Genomic DNA, 27,436 nt, shown 5'->3' with positions numbered 1-27,436 from the left:
TCATGGTGGAGGGAGCCTCTAACCAGCCCAGTTTGGACCAATTAATGGTGGAGGGAGCCTCTAACCAGCCCAGTTTGGACCAATTAATGGTGGAGGGAGCCTCTAACCAGCCCAGTTTGGACCAATTCATGGTGGAGGGAGCCTCTAAACAGCCCAGTTTGGGCAAATTCATGGTGGAGGGAGCCTCTAACCAGCCCAGTTTGGACCAATTCATGGTGGAGGGAGCCTCTAAAAAACCCAGTTTGGACCAATTCATGGTGGAGGGAGCCTCTAAACAGCCCAGTTTGGGCAAATTCATGGTGGAGGGAGCCTCTAAACAGCCCAGTTTGGGCAAATTCATGGTGGAGGGAGCCTCTAACCAGCAGAGTTGGTGGAAATCAGGGTGGAGGGAGCCTCTAACCAGCAGAGTTGGGGGAAATCAGGGTGGAGGGAGCCTAGTATTAGCAGAATTGTGCAACGCTTATGGTGGATGAGTATGAGGATGCGGAGGAATTGGAGAGGTTGAGTACAGACATGGAGTTTCATGTTGGGGTGCTTTACACAGGTGGGCACAAAAATGACGGCTCTACCCAGTGGTGGTTCATTTTTATCAAAGTGAGCCGGTCGGCACTCTCAGCTGACAGATGGGTGCGCTTGTCAGTGATGATGCCACCGGCTGCACTGAACACCCTCTCAGATAGGACGCTGGCGGCAGGACAGGACAGCACCTCCAAGGCATATAGGGCAAGTTCAAGCCACAGGTCCAACTTCGACACCCAATACGTGTAGGGCGCAGAGGGGTCGGAGAGGACAGGGCTGTGGTCGGAAAGGTATTCCCGCAACATGCGCCTATACTTCTCACGCCTGGTGACACTAGGACCCTCCGTGGCGGCACTTTGGCGAGGGGGTGCCATCAAGGTGTCCCAGACCTTAGACAGTGTGCCCCTCGTTTGTGTGGACCGGTGAGAACTTGGTTGCCTACTGGAGGAACTGCCCTCCCTGCCGCCAACGCCACATGCTGGAAACATCTCCATCATATTCTGCACCAATTGCCTGTGGCAAGCATTGATGCGATTGGCCCTCCCCTCTACCGGAATAAAAGACGAGATGTTGTTTTTATACCGGGGGTCAAGGATAGCAAAGATCCAGTACTGGTTGTCCTCCATGATTTTGACAATACGCTTGTCGGTTGTAAAGCACCCCAACATGAACTCAGCCATGTCTGCCACAGTGTTAGTTGGCATGACTCCTCTGGCCCCACCGGAAAGTTCAATCTCCATTTCCTCCTCATCCTCCATGTCTACCCATCCGCGCTGCAACAATGGGACGATTCGAAGTTGCCCGGAAGCCTCCTGTATCACCATCACATCATCGGACAACTCTTCTTCCTCCTCCTCCTCCTCCTCCTCCTCCATTAAACGCAGTGAAGCGGACAGATGTGTGGACCTACTCTCCAGCTGTGACGGATCGGATGCTATCCCTAACTCCTCTGTGTGATCTGAGTTATCCCTGATGTCAATCAGGGATTCTCTCAGAACACACAATAGCGGGATTGTAAGGCTCACCATCGCATCCTCAGAGCTCACCCTCCTTGTGGACTCCTCAAAGACCCGTAGGATGTCACAAAGGTCTCTCATCCATGGCCACTCATGGATGTGAAACTGAGGCAGCTGACTTTGTGGCACCCTAGGGTTTTGTAGCTGGTATTCCATCAAAGGTCTCTGCTGCTCAACCACTCTATTCAACATCTGAAACGTTGAGTTCCAGCGTGTGGGGACGTCGCACAAAAGCCGGTGTTGTGGCACATGCAGGCGTTGCTGGAGAGATTTTAAGCTAGCAGCGGCTACTGTCGACTTGCGAAAGTGGGCGCACATGCGCCGCACTTTCACCAGTAGCTCTGGAACATTGGGGTAGCTCTTTAGGAAACGTTGCACCACTAGGTTGAAGACGTGGGCCAGGCATGGAACATGTTGGAGTCCGGCAAGCTCCAGAGCTGCTACCAGGTTCCGGCCGTTATCACAAACGACCATGCCTGGGCCCAGGTGCAGCGGCTCAAACCATATTGCCGTCTCATCGAGGAGGGCATCCCTCACCTCGGAGGCAGTGTGCTGTCTGTCCCCCAAGCTGATCAGCTTCAGCACAGCCTGCTGACGTCTACCAACGCCAGTGCTGCAACGTTTCCAACTCGTAGCTGGGGTCAATCTAACAGCGGAGGAGGAGGCGGTGGCGGAGGAGGAGGCGGTAGAGGAGGAGGAGGAGGGGGGTGTTCTTCTCGTGTCCCTGCCAGGAATGTTAGGCGGGGAGACGAGGTACACCGGGCCAGTTTGGGAAGCAGTCCCAGCCTCAACTACATTCACCCAGTGTGCCGTCAGTGAAATGTAGCGTCCCTGTCCGCATGCACTTGTCCACGCGTCGGTGGTCAAGTGGACCTTTGTGCAAAGCGCGGAACTAAGGGCCCGCCTGATGTTGAGTGACACGTGCTGGTGCAAGGCGGGGACGGCACACCGGGAGAAGTAGTGACGGCTAGGGACGGCATAGCGAGGTGCCGCAGTTGCCATCAGGTCCAGGAAGGCGGGAGTTTCAACAAGCCGGAACGCCAACATCTCCTGGGCCAGCAGTTTAGCGATGTTGGCGTTCAAGGCTTGCGCGTGTGGGTGGTTAGCAGTGTATTTCTGCCGCCGCTCCAATGTCTGAGAGATGGTGGGTTGTTGTAAAGAAACGCCTGATGGTGCCTTTGATGGTGCAGGAGAAGGAGATAAGACAGGACCAGGGAAGGATGAGGTAGAAGTCAACAAAGTGGCGGAGGCAGATGAAGTGGTGTCCTGGCTCGTCCTCTGGAGTGCATCGCCAGCACAGTCAGCAGTGGCAGTGGCAGAGGCAGTGGCAGAGGCAGTGGCGTGAACGGCAGGCGGCCTTTGTCCTGCCGTTGCTGCCTGCCACTGATTCCAGTGCTTGGATTCCAAATGACGGCGCATTGAAGTGGTGGACAGGTTGCTCTTCTCAGAGCCCCTAATCAATTTCGAGAGGCAAATTGTGCAGACAACACTATATCTGTCCTCGGCGCATTCCTTGAAAAAACTCCACACCTTCGAGAAACGTGCCCTCGAGGTGGGAGTTTTTCGGGGCTGGGTACGAACTGGAACATCTTGGGAGATTCCGGGTGTGGCCTGGCTTCGCCTAAGCTGCTGACCTCTGCCTCTGCCTCTAGCTACCCTTTTTGGTGCTGCACCTGCCTCAACATCCACACTACTTTCCCCGCTTGACATCCCCCCTGTCCAGGTCGGGTCAGTGTCCTCATCATCCACCACTTCCTCTTCCAACTCCTGTCTCATCTCCTCCTCCCGCACAATGCGCCGGTCAACTGGATGCCCTGACGGCAACTGCGTCACATCATCGTCGATGAGGGTGGGTTGCTGGTCATCCACCACCAAATCGAACGGAGATGGAGGAGACTCTAGTGTTTGAGCATCTGGACACAGATGCTCCTCTGTTAGGTTCGTGGAATCGTGACGTGGAGAGGCAGGTTGAGGGACAATGAAAGGAGCGGAGAACAGCTCTGGGGAGCAGGGACAGTTTGGGTTATTGTTCTGTAAAGCTTCGGAATTTTGGGAGGAAGGAAGACAAGACTGTTGGGTAATAGGAGGAGAGGAGGCAGAGTCTGACTGGCTGCTGGACAATGTGCTGTAAGCGTTCTCTGACAGCCATTGCAAGACCTGTTCCTGGTTCTCGGGCCTACTAAGGTTTGTACCCTGCAGTTTAGTTAATGTGGCAAGCAACCCTGGCACTGTGGAGTGGCGCAATGCTTGCTGCCCCACAGGAGTAGGCACGGGACGCCCTGTGGCTTCACTGCTACCTTGCTCCCCAGAACCATTCCCCCGACCTCGCCCACGGCCTCGTCCACGTCCCTTTCCGGGAGCCTTGCGCATTTTGAATTCCTAGTTAGAAATTGGCACTGTATACCAGTAGTAAAAATTGTGGGTGCACGTAACCCCAATATATTCTTTGAATTCCCAGTCAGACACTGGCACTATATGGCAGTAGCAAGAAATGAGGGTATTTGTATTCCCAATATACTCTTTGAATTCCCAGTCAGACAATGGCACTGTATACCAGTAGTAAAAATTGTGGGTGCACGTAACCCCAATATATTCTTTGAATTCCCAGTCAGACACTGGCACTATATGGCAGTGGCAAGAAATGAGGGTATTTGTATTCCCAATATACTCTTTGAATTCCCAGTCAGACAATGGCACTGTATACCAGTAGTAAAAATTGTGGGTGCACGTAACCCCAATATATTCTTTGAATTACCAGTCAGAAACTGGCACTATATGGCAGTAGCAAGAAATGAGGGTATTTGTATTCCCAATATACTCTTTGAATTCCCAGTCAGACAATGGCACTGTATACCAGTAGTAAAAATTGTGGGTGCACGTAACCCCAATATATTCTTTGAATTACCAGTCAGAAACTGGCACTATATGGCAGTAGCAAGAAATGAGGGTATTTGTATTCCCAATATACTCTTTGAATTCCCAGTCAGACAATGGCACTGTATACCAGTAGTAAAAATTGTGGGTGCACGTAACCCCAATATATTCTTTGAATTACCAGTCAGAAACTGGCACTATATGGCAGTAGCAAGAAATGAGGGTATTTATAACCCCAATATATTCTTTGAATTCCCAGTCAGACAATGGCACTGTATACCAGTAGTAAAAATTGTGGGTGCACGTAACCCCAATATATTCTTTGAATTACCAGTCAGAAACTGGCACTATATGGCAGCAGCAAGAAATGAGGGTATTTGTATTCCCAATATACTCTTTGAATTCCCAGTCAGACAATGGCACTGTATACCAGTAGTAAAAATTGTGGGTGCACGTAACCCCAATATATTCTTTGAATTACCAGTCAGAAACTGGCACTATATGGCAGTAGCAAGAAATGAGGGTATTTATAACCCCAATATATTCTTTGAATTCCCAGTCAGACAATGGCACTGTATACCAGTAGTAAAAATTGTGGGTGCACGTAACCCCAATATATTCTTTGAATTACCAGTCAGAAACTGGCACTATATGGCAGTAGCAAGAAATGAGGGTATTTATAACCCCAATATATTCTTTGAATTCCCAGTCAGACAATGGCACTGTATACCAGTAGTAAAAATTGTGGGTGCACGTAACCCCAATATATTCTTTGAATTACCAGTCAGAAACTGGCACTATATGGCAGTAGCAAGAAATGAGGGTATTTGTATTCCCAATATACTCTTTGAATTCCCAGTCAGACAATGGCACTGTATACCAGTAGTAAAAATTGTGGGTGCACGTAACCCCAATATATTCTTTGAATTACCAGTCAGACACTGGCACTATATGGCAGTAGCAAGAAATGAGGGTATTTGTATTCCCAATATACTCTTTGAATTCCCAGTCAGACAATGGCACTGTATACCAGTAGTAAAAATTGTGGGTGCACGTAACCCCAATATATTCTTTGAATTACCAGTCAGAAACTGGCACTATATGGCAGTAGCAAGAAATGAGGGTATTTATAACCCCAATATATTCTTTGAATTCCCAGTCAGACAATGGCACTATATGGCAGTAGCAAGAAATGAGGGTATTTGTATTCCCAATATACTCTTTGAATTCCCAGTCAGACAATGGCACTGTATACCAGTAGTAAAAATTGTGGGTGCATGTAACCCCAATATATTCTTTGAATTACCAGTCAGAAACTGGCACTATATGGCAGTAGCAAGAAATGAGGGTATTTATAACCCCAATATATTCTTTGAATTCCCAGTCAGACAATGGCACTGTATACCAGTAGTAAAAATTGTGGGTGCACGTAACCCCAATATATTCTTTGAATTCCCAGTCAGACACTGGCACTATATGGCAGTAGCAAGAAATGAGGGTATTTGTATTCCCAATATATTCTTTGAATTCCCAGTCAGACAATGGCACTGTATACCAGTAGTAAAAATTGTGGGTGTATATAGCCCCAATTCTATTGCTAGGGGACTTGCAGGGTATTTCTGGGGTGAAGGTGGGGGGGCACACCGTTGGAACGGGTATCGGGGTATATATCGGGTATACGGGAATACACTGACAGTGTATTCCATTCAGGATCCTGGGAAAGCTGGGTTGCGGCGATTGAGCCCGTCAGTGCCACGTTACACTGACAAGCTTCTCCCTGGAATTTAGCTCTTACAAGAGCTGTTGGTTGTCTTCTCCTTCCTATCTAGCCTGTCCCTGCCTACCCAGAATCTAAGCCCTAGCTAGCTGGACGGAAACCTCCGTCCTCGGTGAATTGCAAGCTCAGAATGACGCGAAGCTGGGCGTCGCTGTTCTTTTAAATTAGAGGTCACATGTTTTCGGCAGCCAATGGGTTTTGCCTACTTTTTTCAACGTCACCGGTGTCGTAGTTCCTGTCCCACCTACCCTGCGCTGTTATTGGAGCAAAAAAGGCGCCAGGGAAGGTGGGAGGGGAATCGAGTAATGGCGCACTTTACCACGCGGTGTTCGATTCGATTCGAACATGCCGAACAGCCTAATATCCGATCGAACATGAGTTCGATAGAACACTGTTCGCTCATCTCTACTTACTCATGATCTGTGCGTGCAGATAAATGTCCCATCATTCCTGTCCCTGATGTTTTTGGCATCAAAAAGCAAATTTTTAACAGGCAGCAAACAGGTTGATAAAGTCAGGATGACACAGGTCAGGATTGTTAGAGTTTGTTCACAACAATAAAGAGGCCAGACTCAGGGCAGGCAGTAGACAGGTAGATGTAGTCAGGAAAGCAGAGGCCAGGACTGCCAAAATTTGTTCATAATGATAAGGAGGCTTGAGTTTAGGAAAAGGTCAAGGCAGAGAGATAGATATACAGTAGTCAATAAAGCAGAGGTCAGGGCTGTCAGAGTTTGTTCACAACAATAAAGAGGCCAGACTCAGGGCAAACAGCAGAGACAGTTTAGGAAATGGTCAGGGCAGGCAGTAGACAGATGTAGTCAGGAAAGCAGAGACCAGGGATTTCATTTGGTCACAATCATGAGGAGGCTGGAGTCAGAGCAGGCAGAGTTTAGGCAAAAGTCAGGGCAGGCAGCAGACAGGTAGTTATAGTCAAGGCTGTCAGAGTTTGTTCACAATGATAAAGAGGATGGAGTCAGAGCGAACAGCATTCAGCTTAGGAAAAGGACAAGGCAGACAGCAGACAGGTAGATGTAGTCAGGAGAACAGAGGTCAGGGCTGTCAGCTTGTTCACAATAATAAGGAGGCTGAAGTCAGGTCAGGCAGAGTTTAGGCAAAAGTCAGGGCAGGCAGCAGACAGGTAGTTATAGTCAAGGTTGTCAGAGTTTGTTCACAATGATAAAGAGGCTGGAGTCAGAGCAAACAGCATTCAGCTTAGGAAAAGGACAAGGCAGACAGAAGACAGGTAGATGTAGTCAGGAGGGCAGAGGTCAGGGCTGTCAGCTTGTTCTCAATAATAATGAGGCTGAAGTCAGGTCAGGCAGAGTTTAGGAAAGGTGGCGACAAGCATGGAGTCATCAAATAAAACACCTTTGTTCTATACTGAAACCTTAGGAACCCATTGCTCAGGCACAGAGTATTAGGGGAAGGGTCCTAAGAAGCCTAGGATGTTAAATCATTGGTTGAGGAGGAGGCGCTTTCATGCACACTGGTTCTTAAACAGGTGCAGAATCGGCACTTGGAGACTAGAGGCAGAACCAAAGTTCTCAGCAAGATGGCGGCATCCAAAAGCAGGGCCCGTGCAATGGGGCGAGGGTGTACATAAGTGATTTTGAGTGAGGGTGGCTGCGAGAAGAGTAGCCATGTCCACGAAGAGGGGTAGCTACAGAACCAGCAAGCTGCCTCCCAGCCCATGGCAAATCAGTCTGAGTTCTAGCCTCTTTTCCCAATCCTCCGTGGATGCTTTTTAGAAGGTTTTTGTGTTTTATTTCTACTTTTTGGGGTTACAATATGTCCTATTGTAGGACGAATGAGGAATGAGAAAACCGTCAAGCGTTGGCTTTATATTTTTTGTTACATTGTTGCCCTTTAATATAGGAATACAGTATTTCCTCCCTCATAAGAAGCCTTGTCTCTATGATATGAGGTACGGTATCGGGCGCCAGCTCTGATTTATGCCGGTGCCAGGAGGAGAATTGATGCTGATGCTGTAGGATCTGATTCCAGGTCAAGCCCTCTGGTTTTGTTGCTTTTTGTCTTCATTTTTGGTAGAACAGATTCTCTTGTAACGTTTAGTAGAACACTAAATGCCCCATAAAACTCGATAAAAGTGTAATTGATGCCGGTTAGCAGCTTAGAGGTCACCTTGTGGGTTTGTTTTAGACAACAAAAAACTCATTCAGTAAACCATCTGTTGAGGGATTTCTTGCCAAACATAAAAAACTGCATTTCACGTCATTGTATATTGCCCACCACATCAGAGATTGCCTCAGTCCTGAAGGTTTCATGGTCGCTGCATTTTATTTTAATGACTAATGTGATCTCAGTTTCTGTAATGAGTAGAATATACTGTATACTGTGTGGTGTCTGCCTCACTAAAAGTCCCAGCAAGCCTAGAGAAGAATGATGGGTTTCTAGTCCTTCTTTTTTTCTTTTCCTTTGACCTTTCCTTCTTCCTTTCTTTCCCTCTTCATCCCTCCCTTCTTTGCTCCCTCCATCTCTTACTTCCTCTTCCTCTTTCTTCCTTTCTTACTACTTTCCTACTTTTTTTTTTTTGGGGGGGGGGCATTTGCTTTCGTTTCCTACCTTCCCACCCTCCATACATTTCTCAATTTCCTTCCTTCCTTCCTTCCTTCCTTCCTTCCTTCCTTCCTTCCTTCCTTCCTTCCTTCCTTCCTTTACCCCCTTCCTTCCTTTCTCCCCTTCCTTCCTTCCTTCCTTCCTTCCTTCCCACCCTCCATACATTTCTCGATTTCCTTCCTTCCTTCCTTCCTTCCTTCCTTCCTTCCTTCCTTCCTTCCTTCCTTCCTTCCTTCCTTCCTTCCTCCTTTCCTTTTTCTTTTTCCTACTTTTCCATCCTTTCTTCCTCCCTCCTTTGTTTTTTTCTTTTCTTCTTGTTTCCTACCTTCTTTCCATTCCTGCATTCCTTCTCTCCTTTCTCTCTTCATTTCTTTTCCTACTTTTCCATCCTTCTTTTCCTTCCTTATTACTTTCCTACTTTTTTTTTTGTTCTCCTCTCTTTTCCTTCCTTCCCATGCTCCATACATTCCCTTACTTTTCCTTCCTTCCTTCCTTCCTTCCTTCCTTCCTTCCTTCCTTCCTTCCTTCCTTCCTTCCTTCCTTCCTTCCTTCCTTCCTCCCTCCCTTCCTTCCTTCCTTCTGTTCTTCCATCCTTCTTGCCTCCCTCATTTCTTTCTTCTCTTCTCTTCCTTCTGTCCCGTCCTTCCTCCCTCCCTTCCTTCCTCCTTTCCTTTTTCTTTTTCCTACTTTTCCATCCTTCCTTTCTCCCTTCTTTGTTTTTTTCTTCTCTTCTTGTTTCCTACCTTCCTTCTGTCCTTTTTCTCTTCATTTTATTTTTTCCTACTTTTCCATCCTTCTTTTCCCTCCTTCCTTCCTCCTTTCCTACTCTCTTTGTTTTTTTTTCTCTTCTCTTTTGCTTCCTTCCCCCTTCCATCCCTTCCTCCCTTTTTTTCTTCCTAATTTTCATTCCTTCCTTCTTCCCTCCCTGCCTCATTTTTTTTCTTTGTCTTTTTTCTTCTTTCTTTCTCTTCCATCCTTCTTCCCTCCCTCCTTCTCTTCCTTCCTCCTTTCCATCTTTGCTTCTTTCTTTTTTTTTTCTTTCTTCTCTTTTTGTTTCCTTCCTTCCCTCCCTCCCTAAATCCCTTCCTCCCTTTCTTTTTCTTTTTTCCTTCTTTTCCATCCGTCCTTCCTTCCCTTCCTCCCTCTCCTTTTCTTTTTTCCTACTTTTCCATCCATCCGTCCTTCCTTCTTTCCGCCCTCCTTTCTTTCCTCCTTTTCCCTCTATTTCCCTACTTTTCCTTTGTTCCTTCCTACTTTTCTTTTCTTTCTTTATTCACCCATGCTTCCTTTTCTCTTCTTCCTTCCTCTTCTTTCCCCTAGCCTTCCTTTTTCTCTGGTAAGTAAAACATGTTACTAAAACCCTTCACAGGCTGTAATTCTCAACACAACCACTGGGTGACCACATTAAGATGCCTTGGGGAAAAACTGAAAGCTAAAAAAAATGTAAAGAAAGTCTTATTTTCCTGTATTAACCAATTGCAACACAACCAACCATTTTTGTTATAAACAAGCACAATCTTAAAGCAAAATATTAACAAAAACGTTCCTCTTGTTCTCCTAGAATAAGATCATTCTCGACCCTATGACCTTCAGTGAAGCCCGGTTCCGGCCGTCTTTGGAGGAGAGGCTGGAGAGCATCATCAGTGGGGCGGCCTTGATGGCAGACTCCTCGTGCACACGCGACGACAGGAGAGAGAGAATCGTGGCTGAGTGCAACGCCGTCCGACAAGCCCTTCAAGACCTGCTGAGCGAGTACATGAACAACGTAAGTCTCTTCTCTCTTGTCTTGCCATTGACTGCCTTGTTGACTGACTCTGTTGAATCTCCCAGTCTGTATTAAGCTCAAGTTTTGCAAACAAGACAATTACGTTGCCCGGAGAGGGAGAACTAATCTTTGGAAACACTTCAATAAGTATTAGTTAATTGTTCCTCTCATAGGGAAACCATAATGGCTTTTCTGCGTGATCCTCTTCCCAGGCGCATATTACATTGTCATGGTGTAATTACAAATGGGAGACACTTGGAGTTTCCGAAATGCGATGGTAAATAGTTGGTTTTTGTCTTGAATTACAAAGCCAATGTATTGAACTGGTACCTGGCATAGAAAAGAGACCTACATTAGCACGGCATGGTCTTATACAATGTGAATAACAGCAGGCTTTTAGGTCATTTTATATTCAGCAGGCCTCTTATTATATCGGTAGTATTTATTGTTTGGGGGGTTATTTGAGCCCTATTATCACCGCCGGTTTCCTCATAATTTTCTCTTACGGGCAGGTTAGTTTTTTGTAATTTATGATCTTTTTTTTCTGGTTGTAATGCATTGGCTTTCTATTGAGGTTGTGGTGGGCTTGTGCTAATATGAAGCAGCCAATCTGTATAGGCCGATCTGCAGTAAAAACCAAAGAAGAGCAGCAAAATGAGCCTCGGAGGATACAGGAGGCGGTCTTCAGACTACCCTAGACTCCCAATAGACTGTGCTTGGATATATGGTTGGGTACTAATGTATATATATATGTCCATAAAAGAGCAGCACCATCAAAAAATCAAATAGCACCCGGGCGCTCATCCCGCAGGTCATTGGAATGATATTCAAAAAGACAGCACTCCAATGTATGCAAAAACAGAACTTTTATTAGCTCAAAAGTGCAACGTTTCAGCTCGATAAAGGTCCCTTGTGGACTCAAACGTTGCCCTTTTGGATACATTGGAGTGTTACCTTTTCTGATGTGTACTAAACTATCCATGTTGCCTAAGGGCTAGTGCACACGTGGCGTATTTTGGTCCTGATTGTGACGCCATGACTGTAGTGGCTTCTGACAGTCGCAGCTTCCCGCTCCGGAGTAGGCCTAAATCAGGGGTGCCCAATACATCGATCGCGATCTACCAGTCGATCGCGAAGGACGTATGAGACGATCACAGGATGCAGCCAGGGATCCCCCGGTGTCTGCAGGCCCCGCCTGCAAGTGTCCGGAGACGACTCTCAGCCTGCGCTGTGAACAAGCACTCCGGACACTTGCATGCCGGGCAGCAGCAGCTCCGGGGAATGACGCGCTCCCCGCTCTTAGGGATGGATGGAGCCGGGGTGCTGCTTGTTCACAGCGCAGGCTTAGAGTCATCTCCGGACATTGGCAGGCGGGGCTGCTGCAGCCCTGACTGCGAATGAGTGCAAGGCCTCGGCCTGCCAGTGTCCAGAGATGATTCTCAGCCTGCGCAGTGAACAAGCAGACACCGGAGAGCTGTCTCCTGCTCTCATGCTCCACCCCACCCACTGGCCCCGCCCAGGCCTGCCCACAGGCCCCAGCCCACCCACAAGCCCCACCCCAGCCCACCCACAGGCCCCACCCACAAGAAGTTGGTAGTGGATCTTATCCCTTGGTTAGTATATAAAGTAGCTCACATGCTGAAAAAGTGTGGCCTAAATGAATGGGAGGGTGCTGCCGGGAGGCGGACGCCAGGGCTGAATCAGCTGCGGAATCCGCCTGAAGAAAGGGAGAAAAGTAAGCTGGCGGTCTACCTAGACCTCTATTGTGAGGGGGCGGATTATGACGTGCATTCAGCGCCCTGGTGAACGAGCCTTAAGTAACTACTAAGTAGGTACTAAGTGGGTACTAAGTAGTAAATACCCTCCTTACTAAGTAACTAGCAGAGGGGGGCACCAACAGTCTACTTTGTCTTGTCAATAAAGATAATGGTGTTCCCATATTTTTGCCAAATTTATATAATACTTCTTTTTTTACAATTTATTACTACAGTCCTGATTTATACATAAAAAAAAAATAAAAAATCTGTCGACGCATTCAACAAAGCCATAACATTTCAATGTCCCCCTCATTGTAGCTGACCCCTATAAAGTAGTAGTTTCATCCCACCCGACAAGATTGTGGCGCTAACCCAAAATGGCCTGGTGGAGAGTGGGGTTGGGGGTGAAGCTGATAACATGTTACAGCAATATGGCTGCCTTGTCTGTCTGTTGGTTGATACACCACTGTGGATACAATGCGGAGGGATACTGACATCAGGGGGGATAGTAAAAGTAAGAAACATGCCGGAGAGGACTGTTCAGGAACATTTCACACCCGTGGGTGCTGGAGGGAATAAATTCATGACAATGTTATTAATAGGTCTTTGATTGAGATACTTGCCAATTATTTAGGATACATCTGTTCTGTTTTAACTTTCTGTGAATTTCTATTCTGTGTGTAGGGGGGTGTTGAAGACAACGTTCCATATTATCAGTAATAATGCACCCCCACGTTTCACTCGGTTGACTTAACCCACAACTAACTGATCTCTAATGGCATATACATCTGTATTGTTATCCAAAATCGAATCTACACTGACTGATCTTTGTAAGTGTCAGTCTTTACTGAAGCTCTGACATTCTATTCATTAAGCGGGTTCTCCAATGATCATAGAAAAATCAGGGGCAGCTGGGGTGGGTGTAAAGAAAAAAGTCATACTCACCTATTCCCAATGCTCCTTTGTCCCTCCAGGCCAGAAGTGGAGAGGCTTACATGAATGAGGCCACTTACTGACCGCAGGGGTCCCTGGTGAGGGTTCGTTGATGTCACTCAGATATGTCATGTGTTCCTCACCAGCAAGCATAGGGGCTCTCCACTTTGGGCTTTCTGGGACTATTAAAGGATTATCTTATCTTATCTTATCTTATCAACATGGGAGGGAAAGGAGGCTGGGTCTATACGATGGAGCTTGGGGGATAGGCAAGTATGGCTTTCTATTTTGGTATTTTACCCACCCCGACTGCTCCTATATTTTCTGTGATTCCTGAATAATCCCCTTAAAGGGATTCTATCATTAAAATTGTATTTTTTCTGCCTATCACGTAGGAATAGCCTTAAGAAAGGCTATTCTTCTCCTACCTTTAGATGTCTTCTCCGTGCTACCATTTGGTAGAAATCCCGTTTTTCGTTGCTATGCAAATGAGTTCTCTCGCAGCACTGGGGGTGGTCCCCAGCACTCAAACAGCACTGGGGGCATCGCCAATGCTGCGAGAGAACTCTCCAGCACCACCTCCATCTTCGTCTGGAACGGCCTCTCTGCGCGTCTTCTTCTGGCACTGGGTTCAAACTGTGCATGCCCGCCCCAGCCACAAAAAAATGGCTGCTTACACTTTCTTGTGGCCAGCAGGCATACGCAGTTGGCTTTGCCTGAGGCCCGATACCCAGAAGTTTGAACCCAGCTCCGGAAGAAGACGCAAAGAGAGACCATTCCAGACGAAGATGAATGTGATTTCTCTCGCAGCATTGGGGATGTCCCCAGTGCTGTTTGAGTGCTGGGGACCACCCCCAGTGCTGCGAGAGAACTCATTTGCATACAGACGAAAACCGGGATTTCTACTGAACGGCGGCCTGGAGAAGATATCTAAAGATAGGAGAAGAATAGCCTTTCTTAAGGCTATTCTGACGTGATAGGCAGAAAAAAAACTATGTGTGAACTACGTGTGAACTCTGCTTTATAGTTCAGTGTATAAAGTGCATAATATCACAATAAAGCGATCACTTTACCAATCATTTTACCAATCATCTAGAATCTTAGAAGTCTTCTAATTACAATTGTCCAACAGCACTACCGCAGGACAAAAGAGGTATTGCAGGCTGTCCATTAAACTCAATAAGCTGTCTATGTGATGCATGGACATGTTGGGTCCTCCAGCGAGAGAGACACTCTACTCCACTTCCTTTACCTAAAAGGGTACCTGAAATTTTTTTCTAACCCCAAAACCCCCCAAAATAACAAACCATAGCCTTGACTATATTATATCTTGTGACTCATGTCACGGCCCGTTTTATTACTCTATTGTTTTACATTTTTTGAATATGTTTTACAATGTTACAGAGTTATTACAGATGGGGGGGGGAGAGGATATTTACGTTGCCTTTTTATGTTTTAAAGCTTTGTACCCCCACCGTGACATCATGTTATCATTCACAATTAAGTGTTTATGTTGTTTTTTTATGCTTTTTTATCTTTTTTGAAGATGTGTTATATTTTTTATCGTCTATTCTGGTGGGGATTTGCAAAAAAAAAACAACACATAATAGCTGCTGGAACGGGTCTAAGAGAAAAATAATGACACCGCAGTCTGCAATTACCGTAGGTGTAGAATGGCATCTCGTTGCGAGTCCTTGACATAGCGCCGTCTCCTTCTGCAGTTTGTATAATGGCGTGCAATCATTTCTTTTTTTTTTTTTTCCATTTTTGCTAAAAACACAGGTTACAGGATACAAGTTACAAGTATTCAGGGGAAGTCAAACTTTTCTACACAAAGATCTGACCGTGATCCTTTGCAGTATAATTACCATAGGAATTTCCCATGATGCTTTTCTGCTCTGGATGACTAAAGCGTCTTTGTTCTCCTATACGTTTCAGCTTGTTTTAATAGACACAAAGCTCTGGATCTTATGCACAGACATAAAGAAGCTCTCAGGGAAAGGTTTTTTCAATGGTATATAAAAAAAAAAAAAAAAAAAAAAAAATCTCTCCATAACTTAAACAGTCTTACAAATTTTATATATACCATTTCCCTTTTTCTATATTGTTTGCCCTACATTCAATTTTGCGTCTTTACGTAACTACCAGTGACTTGTTGTCAATCTTTACACCTCTCATAGTGAGAACTATTCGGTGATGTCATCCTCTGTTACGTTCCTTCCACTCGTACAAGCTCCTCCCCCTGCATTACAGAGTATCAGCATTAGTTAAAGGGATTGTTCAAGATCATGATATTGATTGCTGTGGCCACTTCACGACTAACCAAGCACAGCGCTGTTCACTATACAGGTGGCCATATTTGGCATTGCAGACCAGCCCCATCCATTTGAATGGGACTGAGCGGCGGCATGACTGTGATAAAGGAAGTAGAGCTTAATATGGTAGCCCTAAACAATCCCTTTAATCGACATTATAGGCAGAAGAACCAAGATAGCATTCAATGTTCAGGTAGCTTTATCCACCATCGACACCAGTATACCGTTATCATAAGATTCCTGTGCCATGTGCCATGTGCATGTGTCAGTCCTCACTATCTTTTTTGCATTCTGTTCATGAAACAGCGTGCCTAGAAAGTGGAAAGCCGTTGCTTGACTCAGTACTAGCTGGATGACAACTACATATTATATTCATATATACGTCTGTTCTATATTTCTTGCACATTGTGTGATCAATCTCTGTGCATGTGTTAGTCTACACTGTCGTTTTTGCATTCCCTTCACAAAACAGTTTACTTGGGTTAAACTTCGAATGGGGAGTGATTGCATTTTTTGTTGCAGATTTTGCTGCTAAAGTTAGGAATGGAATGAGTAGAAGAAAAACATATACATGCATCTTAGGGAATTTGCCGCGGATTTGGTGTCGGATTCCGCCCCTGAATCCGGAGCTGATTTCTCCCGAATCCATCTCTCATTGTTTAGCAATGGAAGGCGGAGATCACAGCAGGATGCGGGAAAAAAAGTGTCCTGCTCGATCTTGCCGTGGATTCGGCCAGCGGGGTCCGCAGCTCAAGACTCCCTCCTGGTTAGGTCCATTCATCCGGGCCCAATCAGCAACGGGATACCGCGACGGAATGTTGATGCATTGCATAGGCATCTAGGGTTGAGCGATCGTGTTCGCAAAAGATCGGATTCCGATCAGCGATTGAGAAAATTTCACGATCGTGATCGTAATTCCAAACACGATCTTTTTAGGTGGGATCGGTGATTATTTCCCACAATGCTTTGCTACTGGCCAAACATTGTGGGAAAAGCTAAGAATGTTAGCCTTCACACTGAGTATACGCTCCGCTCATTCTGAGCGGAGTGTATATTCAGTATGAAGGCTCCGCTGCAATTCCATAGGAATGAATGGAAGCAGCCGGCACACAGCCTTAACCCCCTGCGCACCGGCTGCGTCCATTCATTCTAATGGGAGACTAGCTAACATCTCTAGTAGCTACTTACCTGCAGAGATGGCTGGTCCGGTGCCCGGTGTTTTCGTTCTTCTTCGCCTCGCTGCCCCCGCCTCCCAGGTTAGTGTTAAAGAGCTAGGAAGAAGGCGGGGCTTTTGGCTTAGGAGAGCGTGGGCGGGTACAGGGCGGGGAGATGTGACGTCTCCCCTCCCAGTACCTGCCCACACTCTCCTAACCTGGGAGGCGGGGGCAGCGAGGCGAAGAAGAACGAGAACACTGGGCACCGGAGCAGCCATCTCTGCAGGTAAGTGGACACCAGGGGGGACTAAGCAGCCAGAGGATTAAAAAAAATTCCTCTGGCTACTTAGTGATTAAAAAAAATCACTACACAGCGTGGATTCTAACAATTAAAGCGTTTAATTGTTAGATTTCATGCTGTATAGTGAATAGGATTGTTTTTAAAATCCGATCTCCGATTAGTAAAAAAATCCCATTGACTTGCATTGGGATCGGAATTGGGATCGAGATCGGGTTCGAATGAAAAATGATCGGAAATTGGATTTCAAAATCGATCCTGAAAAGTCAAGATCGGCTCAACCCTATCGGCATCCCATCGCTGCGTTCCGCACGAAAAAGCCTGCGGTTCTTTGTACTGACCGTGCAGACCCCCCCCTTCCCCCAAACAATACAGAGGTTTCAGTAGGGTGTGCCAGATTCAGACCCCGCCCATGTAAAGTGAATAGCCTTCCTTATGAACAGACCATCACTTAAGAATAAGTAGGATGACCCCTTTAGTTTTATTATGTAACGCCAACTCATTTTTTTTTACATTACACTGGGTGTGTCAGTCTTTACCGACGTTACTGCATTCCGTTCATGCCGAGAAAATGGATGAAAAATGATGCCGTTCCTCAGTTTTTAATCTTTTCGGCTCTCGGTTCCTCTGCCGTCGGGGTTATATCAGGTTAGAACGTCTGAAGTTGCACTTTTAGGAGAAAGTTTGCACTTGAACTTTTTTCTTTATCTTTTCCTTCTCCTCCCAATAACTCACAATTGTGTAAGTAGGACAAGAAAGCGTTCTGCATACACAGGAACATTCCCATGCCAAATCTTACTCAGGGGTAGGCGCAGCATTCGGTGGGAAATTATTTAAGCATTAACAATTCCCTATACAGCGAATGTGTCAGGCAGCAAATATCAAGTGGTGCCGCAATTTCAGCCGACAAGATAAAGAAATACATTTACAGCTACTTTCAAGTTCATTTTCTTATTGCTTTGTGATTTTCGCCGGGAACTTTCTTGCCGTATTTTGCTGTATAGGCAGCGTGGAAAAAAGCGAAACCTCCTGACCCAAGTATTTGTCAGTGAAACGCGTCGCACGTCACCCCCATCACATAATAGAAAATGTAATATCGCTCTGCAATTTCCTTTGCGTCCAGATAGGAAAGAAAGGAGGAAAATTAAGACTCCGACACAAGGAACTCGGATTTATTTGGCTTTTACGCTTCATTTTCTTCGTAGGCCGTATGTCTCTTGTCTCTTAAATGGCATCAGGGGAATTGGAAGAAAATCAATGCATAGATGGTGCTGAGATCCAAAGACATAGAACACAGCAAGGCGTGCCGATCTGAGGACCCCTTAAGCTAAATTCGTCGCCGTAAATTTTTGTTATTGTCCCGCTGTATCTAGAATGAAACAGGAAGCAATGTGGCCATAGGATTTAATGCAAAAAGTTGCATTTGTTTTCTGTCTACAGCTCCTATGCAGTCCTATGTGTCTCCATAGTAAAAGACAACAAACACACCCTGTGTAGTCTGATCCTGTAGTCTGATCCTGTAGTCTGATCCTGTAGTCTGATCCTGTAGTCCTACTCCATTTTCTTGCCAATTTTATACCACTATATATTTGATGGGTTAAGAATAGAGATGAGCGAGTATTGTTCGATCGAGTAGGTGTTCGATCGAATACTACGGTATTCGAAATACTCGTACTCAATCGAACACTACTAACTGTTCGAAGTTTAAGGTTCGATGCAGAACCAGCATTGATTGGCAGAATGCTATACATTGCCAATCAACGCCGGTTCTTCTCTTACCTTTAGAAGTCTTCTCCGTGCAGCGTCCCTGCGGCGTCTTCCGGCTCGAATTCACTCTGCCTAGGCATCCGGCCTAGGCAGAGCCGACTGTGCATGCGCGGGCATGCCCTCGCATGCGCAGTCGGCTCTGCTCAGGCGTCAGGCCGGACAGAGCTAACCGCGCATGCACAGTCGGCTCTGCCTAGGCCCCGATGCCTAGGCAGAGTGAATTCCAGCTGGAAGACTCCGCGGGGGCGCTGCGCCGGGAGAAGACTTCAAGGAGAATCCAGCCCGACCGTCACTTGTGGACTTGGTAAGTATAATTTTATCGAATTTTTCGGGCCCCTGAAACGAGCATTTCCCCCCATAGACTATAAAGGGGTTCAAAATCCAGTCGAACAGTGTGCGGCTGTTCGAATCGGATTTCAAACCTCACACATTTTAGTGTTCGCTCATCTCTAGTTAAGAATAGGGTTGAGGGATCAGAAAAATCGGATTCCGATCGGTGGTCGAGTAAGTTTCACGATTGCAATCAGAATTCCGAACCCGGTCTTTTCCAGCGGGATCGAGGTCGGAGATTATTTCAAAATCTGTTCAACCTGTAAGTGACTTTTCCCATAGAGAAGCATTGATTAGGCTTGAGGATCGGGATCGGAAAAGATCGGATCCCGATCAGTGATCGAGCAAATTTCACGATCAGGATTGGGATTGGCTGGAAAATGATCGTAAATCGGATTTTGAAATCGATCCTGAAATCTCAAGATCGGCTCAACCCTCAAGTAACTTTTCCCATAGAGAAGCATTGACTAGGCTTGAGGATCGGGATCGGAAAAGATCGGATCCCGATCGGCGATCGAGCAAATTTCACGACCGGGATCGGCTGGAAAATGATCGGAAATCAGATTTTGAAATCTATCCTGAAATCTCAAGATCTGTTCAACCCTAGTTAAGAAGGAAGACATGGAGTTTTACAGGACTGTGGAATCGACAGAATAGGAAGGAAATGAATACAGAGATGGTGCCGAGATCCAAACACATGGATGCCTATCTGAGGACCCCCTTAAGTTAAATTTGTCACCATAAATTTTTGTGATTGTCCCAATGTAACTAGAATGAAATAAGAAGCAACTTTGTAATATGTTTTAATTACAAATTTTCCATTGTTTTCTGTGTACAGCTCTCATGCAGTCCTATGTGTCTACATAGTAACAGACAACAAACAGACCCCGTGTAGTCTGATCCTGTAGTTATACTCCATTCTATTCCAATTTTTGTTTTTTGGAACTACACATGCCTGAAGAAAAGTTCTCAGTGCTCTCTATTGCTCGTGGCTGCGTTTCTCTAGAACAGCACACCAGGTGGTCAGGAGGAGGATTACAAGTTAATAATCTCATTAATTAGTTTCCCTGACTTATTAGGATAAGTTCATATGGGGTTTTTTGGTCCGGAACCTGAGGGGGACCAAAAGCCAGGTAGCCGCGACTGAAAGCCAGTGCACTGCATCGGCATCAAGCCGCCCACTCCGCTCCGGATTCGGCCCAATGAATGGGCCTAGTTGGGAGGAGAGAGTGTCTTCAGGCCGAATCGCGAGGCAAAACGGCCTGAAGAATGAGCACCTCGCTTCTTTTTCCCTTTTGGCTCCCGTAAAAAAAAATCTGAGCGGCTCCCATTGATTTCAATGGGAGCATCTTTTTGGTCAGGATTTTGAGGCGGATACAACCTCAAAATCCTGACTAAAATACTCCGTGTGAACTTACCCTTACTGTTTATGATATACAATATCCATAATGTGACTATAACTGAAATTGTTTTTTTTTACGTTTACAACCTTTTGTTCACTTTTCAACATGAGAAACTGCCAACAGCACTCCATGTGGTCAGGGGTGGTATTGCAATTTAAAAATCTCATGATTTAAACAGTACTTTATTTTACTGAGGTGTATCTGTAGGGATGGCAGAGGTAACAATCACTACCAGGCCCTGAAGCCTCAGGGGACCCAAAGCCCTCTCCACCAGTATTATGGATACTATATAGTAAATGGGGCCCCATTGTATGTTTTGCATTGGGGCTCAGATTTTTCATGTTATACCTTTGCTTGAGAGATACGATGTGTATCATGTGACTATAACTGAGTTTCTTACCACCTGTATACTTCTTGTATCGGCATCTGTCAAGTGGAAAGATTGGATATTATCTGTAGTTAAAGGGATTCTACCATTAAACTTCCTTTTTTTCTAATGAACACACCGGAATAGCCTTAAGAAAGGCTATTCGTCTCCTACCTTTAGACGTGGTCTCCGTTCCGTAGAAATACCGGTTTAAACTGGTATGCAAATGAGCTCTCCGCAGCAATGAGGGCGGGCCCCAGCGCTGAAACACCAATGAGCACGTCCCCATTGCTGCCCAGAGCTCTTTCCTGCGCCGCCTCCTTCTTCTGCAGCAACTCCGCCTCTTCTGGCTTCTCTTGCTCTTGTAGTTCTATACAGGAGCATAGAGAGGCCACCCCAAAATGGCCGCCGGCCAGCTCCTGTATTGAACTGCAAGAGCGGCTACCCCAAAATGGCCATGAGAAGCCAGAAGAGGCGGAGTTGCTGCAGAAGAAGGCGTCGGCGCAGGAAATAGCTCTGGGCAGCAATGGGGATGCGCTCATCGGCCTTTCAGCGCTGGGGCCCGCCCTCATTGCTGCGGAGAGCTCATTTGCATACTGGTTAAAACCGGTATTTCTACGGAACGGCGCGGCGGAGACCACATCTAAAGGTAGGAAACGAATAGCCTTTCTTAAGACTATTCCGACGTGGTAATTAGAAAAAAAAGTAGTTTAATGGTAGAATCCCTTTAAGTGTTAGGGGCATTAGCTACGGTATTATTTTACCATGCCATTCTGTATTGAATAATCCAAAAGCTTCAGTATGAAGTCAGCTCCCCCCATAAATAAGCACATTTGGTTTGGTCTAATGTATATACCAGTCCACTGATCTATACTATTTTGGTGCCGATGGTCCCCTTTTTCGTCGGTGCTGATTGCTCTTTTGTGAAGGCCGTGTTGTTTGCCGCAGGCTGCGAGAACGCCATTGTTATAGATTTCTCGAGACCAAACATGGAAATCATAGTAACAAAAAGCTGCCATTGAGAGGGCCCACTGACTCTTTATACACAGAGGGAAAGCCTGCCTTGCTTTGTAATACCTTCTCTGCCAAGAAAAAAAAAATCAAGCCTTACTTAAAGGGATACCCAGCTTTGGACTATTTGCAATTCGTAGAAGGGTACTTAGACAATAAACCGGATACAAAGTGTTCACCTGCCGGAACCTTCAATGATCGACTACAGTATGTGAGGAGTCAGCAAGTGTTCTGTTTCCCTACAGCGCCATCACAGGACAAAATAAGCATTGCACATTGTCCATTTGTATCAATGGGTCATCTGCAGTATGCGGGACGGGATGGGACCCTGTTTCCAATCATCTGATGATCCAATTGAGGACCTCTATTAACTTAATAGGGGGCATGATATTGGTTTTCTGAGTTGGACAACCCCTTTAAGTATATAGAGAGAAATAAATTGCATACCTGCTCATCTGTACTCCCAAACTATAGCATAGGTGCTAGCATTTTCGGTGATTTATAGGCCCATACATTAACAGGCACCTCTTTGTAGAGCAGCACAGTGTTGCGGTGGTAGTTTACGCATTATTTGGCGGAGATGAAGACATTGTCAGCCGCACCGAGCCACAATATTTTAAACAAGTAGAAAATACATAAACAAGGATGTTACTATTCATCTCATGCTGTTACACCGAACCACCGAGAAAGCAATTTCTAAAGCTCTTTTTTGTTTCTGACGGTGATTGACACTTTATCATCACAGGGATTATTAAGACTCCGCTTTACAAGCCCAGTGTCTAGGTGAGAATATTACTGTGACATCTCCCTGACTGGCTCCAGGCGGCCTCGCGCTACCATAAAAAAGCAGAGAGAGAGAGTGCGCACATTTCTACGTAGACTGTAGACCGTAGAGGATCTTCTAGAAGTCACTTTTTATTTATCTGACGTCCACAAGAAGGCTTACACAAAAATGAAGCTTCTTCCATAGGCTGGCCAGGTCAGATCTGTCTGGATCTTGGAGATGAAGCAGAGCTGATTGTGTCATTTGGCACTGTTCCTTATACCATAGCATAGCAGGTAAACCTACTAAACACCCCATACCCATAAGAGAGTCACCAATTATGGCTGGACTGGACCAATATCTCAGGATGTCCCAACTCTCTGCTAGGTAGAGAAAGGATCGGGCATGTCGGACTCTATCATGTCCTATTCCTTCTTCCATCGGGAGTAGGGTTGAGCGATCGGATTACAATCGGCGATTGAGTAAATTTCACAATCGCGATCGGAATTCCGATCCCGATCTTTTTCATCAGGAATGAGGTCTCACGTTAGTTCCCACAATGCTTGGCTACTGGCCAATCATTGTGGGAAAAGCTAACATGTAGGGTTGAGCGATTGGGATCAGGAAAGATTGGATTCCGATCGAGCAAATTGCAAGATCGGGATCGGCTGGAAAATGATTGAAAATCGGATTTTAAAAACGATCCTGAAATCTCAAGATCGGCTCAACCCTAATTAGGAGGAAAAAAAACACCAGTAGGGACTTCAGCAGTTTACACTCAACTTCCCATTAAAAAGGCATGCAGACATGACAGAACCAAGTGTGCATATGTATGGTCAAGTCCGGAGGAATAGCGGTCAGCCAAACAAGTGTACAGTTGAGGGTCTTACGCTGAATCCCACCACCACTCTTGTCTGAAGGCTGTATCTGTATTCATGACCAAATCTTCCACCTGATGCCAATTTGTATCTATCATGGAACTCTCCGTGGTGCTGAAACCTCTGTGTATACGAGAGGATATGGTTTTACAGCATGGACATATCTTATTATCCTTTTCACCAAGGATTTGACCTATTATTGATAAATAATTCATGAATTAAGTAAAGCGTGATGTCATAGTCGGTGGAATGTCCTCTCGGACTATGTAGTCTCTCGGGCCTTGTGGCCAGCTCTGACCATAAAAGATGTTATTTACGTATTTCATTTTCCAGCGAGAGATATTTGGATTTCCATATCTCGTAGTCCCAATGTTCTTCTGTATAACAGCACGATGCGCACCAACGCTACGTCGTTTTGAGCTATTGGTTTGATTAAGTTTACTTAACCACCAGTTATGGCTACCGTAGATTTTCCGCTACTGAGGGCAATTATTTTGTTTCTAAATACCAAGGTCGAGACAGAGTGTCTTGTTGGCATTCCCGCGACACTCAGCATGCCCTGCTGGCCCAACCAATTTGTCTTACTTGTGTGCACAGTAGAGTTCACGACTTTAGACAGATATACTGTAGATAAAAACCGAGGCATGAGAAGATATCAAAATAATCCTACCATAGGTCACCCCACCAATAGCTCTCTTAGGTCGTATTGGAGAATATTTGACTTTTGGCTGCTCTTCCCGGGAGAGTTTGTGAAGCAGTTGACCCATCGCAAAGATGGATCTGCCCAATGGGAGTTGGTCATCACTACTTCATGGACCTCCTAGGACCAACCTCCATCAGTGTGCTTTCTTCTTTAGTCTTAGAGGTTGTCTTGCTGCTGAGACCATAAGAGATCTTCTGTAACCAGCCAATGACATAACAAAACCTCCGGAAAAAACAAGAGACTTCCCTGTGACTAACTGATATTACCAATAGAACGTGTTTCTTAAAACCAGAACCCCCCTCCAATCCTCCATTTTCTACCAGTAATGGATTACGATCAGGCTCCTCGTATGCCTCTTCTTCTTGTGCATCAGTGAGCGCACCATGGACAGAATTGTTCTCGACAGAAGAACCACCGAAGAATTATGTAGTCATTTAAGTCGACGTTCCGCACGAGGGTGACATAGTTTGTGAGCGCTATGTGTCAGCTCCTGGGTGTATTGCTAGTTGTTAACCTGAAAGAATCACGCAGTACAATTTTTCCTAGAGCGGGAAACAGAAACGTCAAGTTTGATTCATGAGTTTCTCATAAACTATCTCTAAATAAAGAATCTTATTTCTTACGGCCTTCGTGTAAAAATAGGTCCTGGTAGCAGGTCAGTCCTCGCTGGGTGAGACGGTAACTCCTTATTACAGGAAGATAGAGTATGACGGGCTGACATTTTTGTAACGTGTACCATGAGCTTCAAGAAATGAATTCAATATGTTGTCCATAGGTGTCCAGTCTTCGATAAGCAGTAACCACTACAGACCAGTTAACTATATTGTGATATTTGGGGGAGATCATGGAGGTCCACCTCCTATAGCCTTCTTATTCATTGTATAATGGCTATAAATATAATATATACAGTACTAAGTTATCTGGGTTTGAGTTTCTTTAATTGTTTCTGTGTTTAGCTTGTAGCAGCTCCCTCTTCCCCTCCCACAGCATGAAGTCCCAGCATAATCTAAAAATACAACTGTTACATCCATCCAAGCTGAAGAAACTCCCTTAATGCTGGCCATCACCTCCAACACAAAACGATTTTATGATTTTAACGGCCCAGTTTTTACAATCAAGGTTTTAATTGATGGAAAGCCCTTTAATGAAATATTCTTCTATTAGTATTATTGTTAATAGTGGTAGCATTAGAGTAGCCATAGTCGTTTAACCATAGTGTTTTTTTGCACTCTGTATATGTTAGGGGGCAGGTAGTAGGGTTGCTAGCCCATGTAGGTAATGTAGAAGCTGTCCTTCAATGGAGTAGATAGAAAGGTATAGTTATTATATAATAACCCAAAAGTTCATTGTGTCTGTATCACAAAAGTGTTACAACTACAGTATGTCCCAATACAAAACATGTGGTGTATCACAGGTGGCCATGATATATTCTGGTGCTGACATGTGGTGATAAATAAGAAAATGTGACAGCCTAGGACGTTTGGAGTAGATGATGGTAGTATTGATAGTGGTAATAGTAGTAGTAGTAGTAGTAGTAGTAATGGTGATAGTAGGAGTATTAGTAGTAGTAATGGTGATAGTAGGAGTATTAGTAATGGTGATAGTAGGAGTATTAGTAGTAATAGTGATAGTAGGAGTATTAGTAATGGTGGTAGTAGTAGTAATAATGTTGATAGTAAGAGTAGTAGTAGTAGTAGTAGTAGTAGTAGTAGTAGTAATGGTGTCAGTAGGAGTATTAGTAGTAATAGTGATAGTAGGAGTATTAGTAATGGTGGTAGTAGGAGTAGTAGTAGTAATAATGTTGATAGTAAGAGTAGTAGTAGTAGTAGTAGTAATGGTGATAGTAGGAGTATTAGTAGTAGTAATGGTGATAGTAGGAGTAGTAGTAATAATGGTGGTAGTAGTAGTAGTAGTAATGGTGGTAGTAGGAGTAGTAGTAATAATGGTGGTAGTAGGAGTAATAGTAGTAGTAATGATGGCAGTAGGAGTATTAGTAGTAGTAGTAATGGTGATAGTAGGAATGGTAGTAATAATGGTGGTAGTAGGAGTAGTAGTAATAATGGTGGTAGTAGGGGTATTAGTAATAATGGTGGTAGTAGGAGTAGTAGTAGTAATGGTGGTAGTAGGAGTAGTAGTAATGGTGGTAGTAGGAGTAGTAGTAATAATGGTGGTAGCAGGAGTAGTAGTTGTAATGGTGGTAGTAGGAATAGTAGTAATAATGGTGGTAGTAGGAGTAGTAGGAGTAATGGTGGTAGTAGGAGTAGTAGTAATAATGGTGGTAGTAGGAGTAGTAGTAGTAATGGTGGTAGTAGGAGTAGTAGTAATGGTGATAGTAGGAGTATTAGTAATGGAGGTAGTAGGAGTAGTAATGGTGGCAGTAGGGGTGTTAGTAGTAGTAGTAATGGTGATAGTAGGAGGTGTAGTAGTAATGGTGGCAGTAGGAGTATTAGTAGTAGTAGTAATGGTGGTAGTAGTAGCAGACCCCTCCATACACTAAATGTATGGGAATCCATGAAAACAGGTACCCTCAGGTCCAGGATGGCTGTGACAAATGGATGATTTTCACAAACGTTTTGCACCACTTCCGTGTGCATCTAGCCTAATTTAGTGACCAGAAGTACAGGATTGTAATAATCTTTAACATAAACCACTCTGCATCCCAGAAGCAGCTCCCTCTTCCCCTAGCACAGCACAATCTCATAATCTCTTAGCTAATCTCCTCCCAGACACTTTTTTCTGGGTATAATATACAATTTTTGTAGGAGTTGGAGCTTCATGTAAAAATAAGTATTTACATTGTTTGAAAAGTTACTATTACGGACTGCAAACAATCCAGTATGTGCTAAAGACACAGGACAATTACTATCCAGTATGTGACAGGCTATATGAGCTGCTCTGCCAGGCTCACCTGTTATGTGTCACGGCAGGGCGCATTGCACTAGTGAGGATTTCAAGGATTCAACACAATCTGCACTTGCAGGCTTAGCTGTACACACAGAGTAACACAGATAATCCTGCACTGACAACACACACCGCTATATAGTGTCTTCTGGGGGCTCATTACCATGTCATTGTACAGGATGCTTTTGGTGGGCTTATCTGGATTGCTACATGTAACTGCAATACATGCCGCTATAAGATGCCAGGCAAGACCAGCTTGTTGTTTAAGCCTAGTTCACAAACTTCATGTATTACTTTCCTCTTTTTGTGCTGTTTGCCAGATATCCCT

General features: G+C 45.2%; 1 protein-coding gene across 2 annotated transcripts in view; it reads left to right on the top strand.

Annotated features, from left to right (window-relative positions):
• The window catches only part of CTNNA2 (catenin alpha 2), a 1,647,901-nt gene that overhangs the window by 402,450 nt on the left and 1,218,015 nt on the right, over window positions 1–27,436 (top strand). For both annotated transcript variants that reach the window (XM_075261702.1, XM_075261694.1), the window contains exon 7: window positions 10,325–10,528. In XM_075261702.1, coding sequence (XP_075117803.1) covers window positions 10,325–10,528 — 204 coding nt within the window. The remainder of the gene's footprint in view (window positions 1–10,324; window positions 10,529–27,436) is intronic.

Source organism: Leptodactylus fuscus, chromosome 1 (genome assembly GCF_031893055.1).
Source record: "Leptodactylus fuscus isolate aLepFus1 chromosome 1, aLepFus1.hap2, whole genome shotgun sequence".
Taxonomy (NCBI): domain Eukaryota; kingdom Metazoa; phylum Chordata; class Amphibia; order Anura; family Leptodactylidae; genus Leptodactylus; species Leptodactylus fuscus.
The sequence above is the reverse complement of the archived record's forward strand: the minus strand, read 5'-3'. Positions and strand labels throughout refer to the sequence as shown.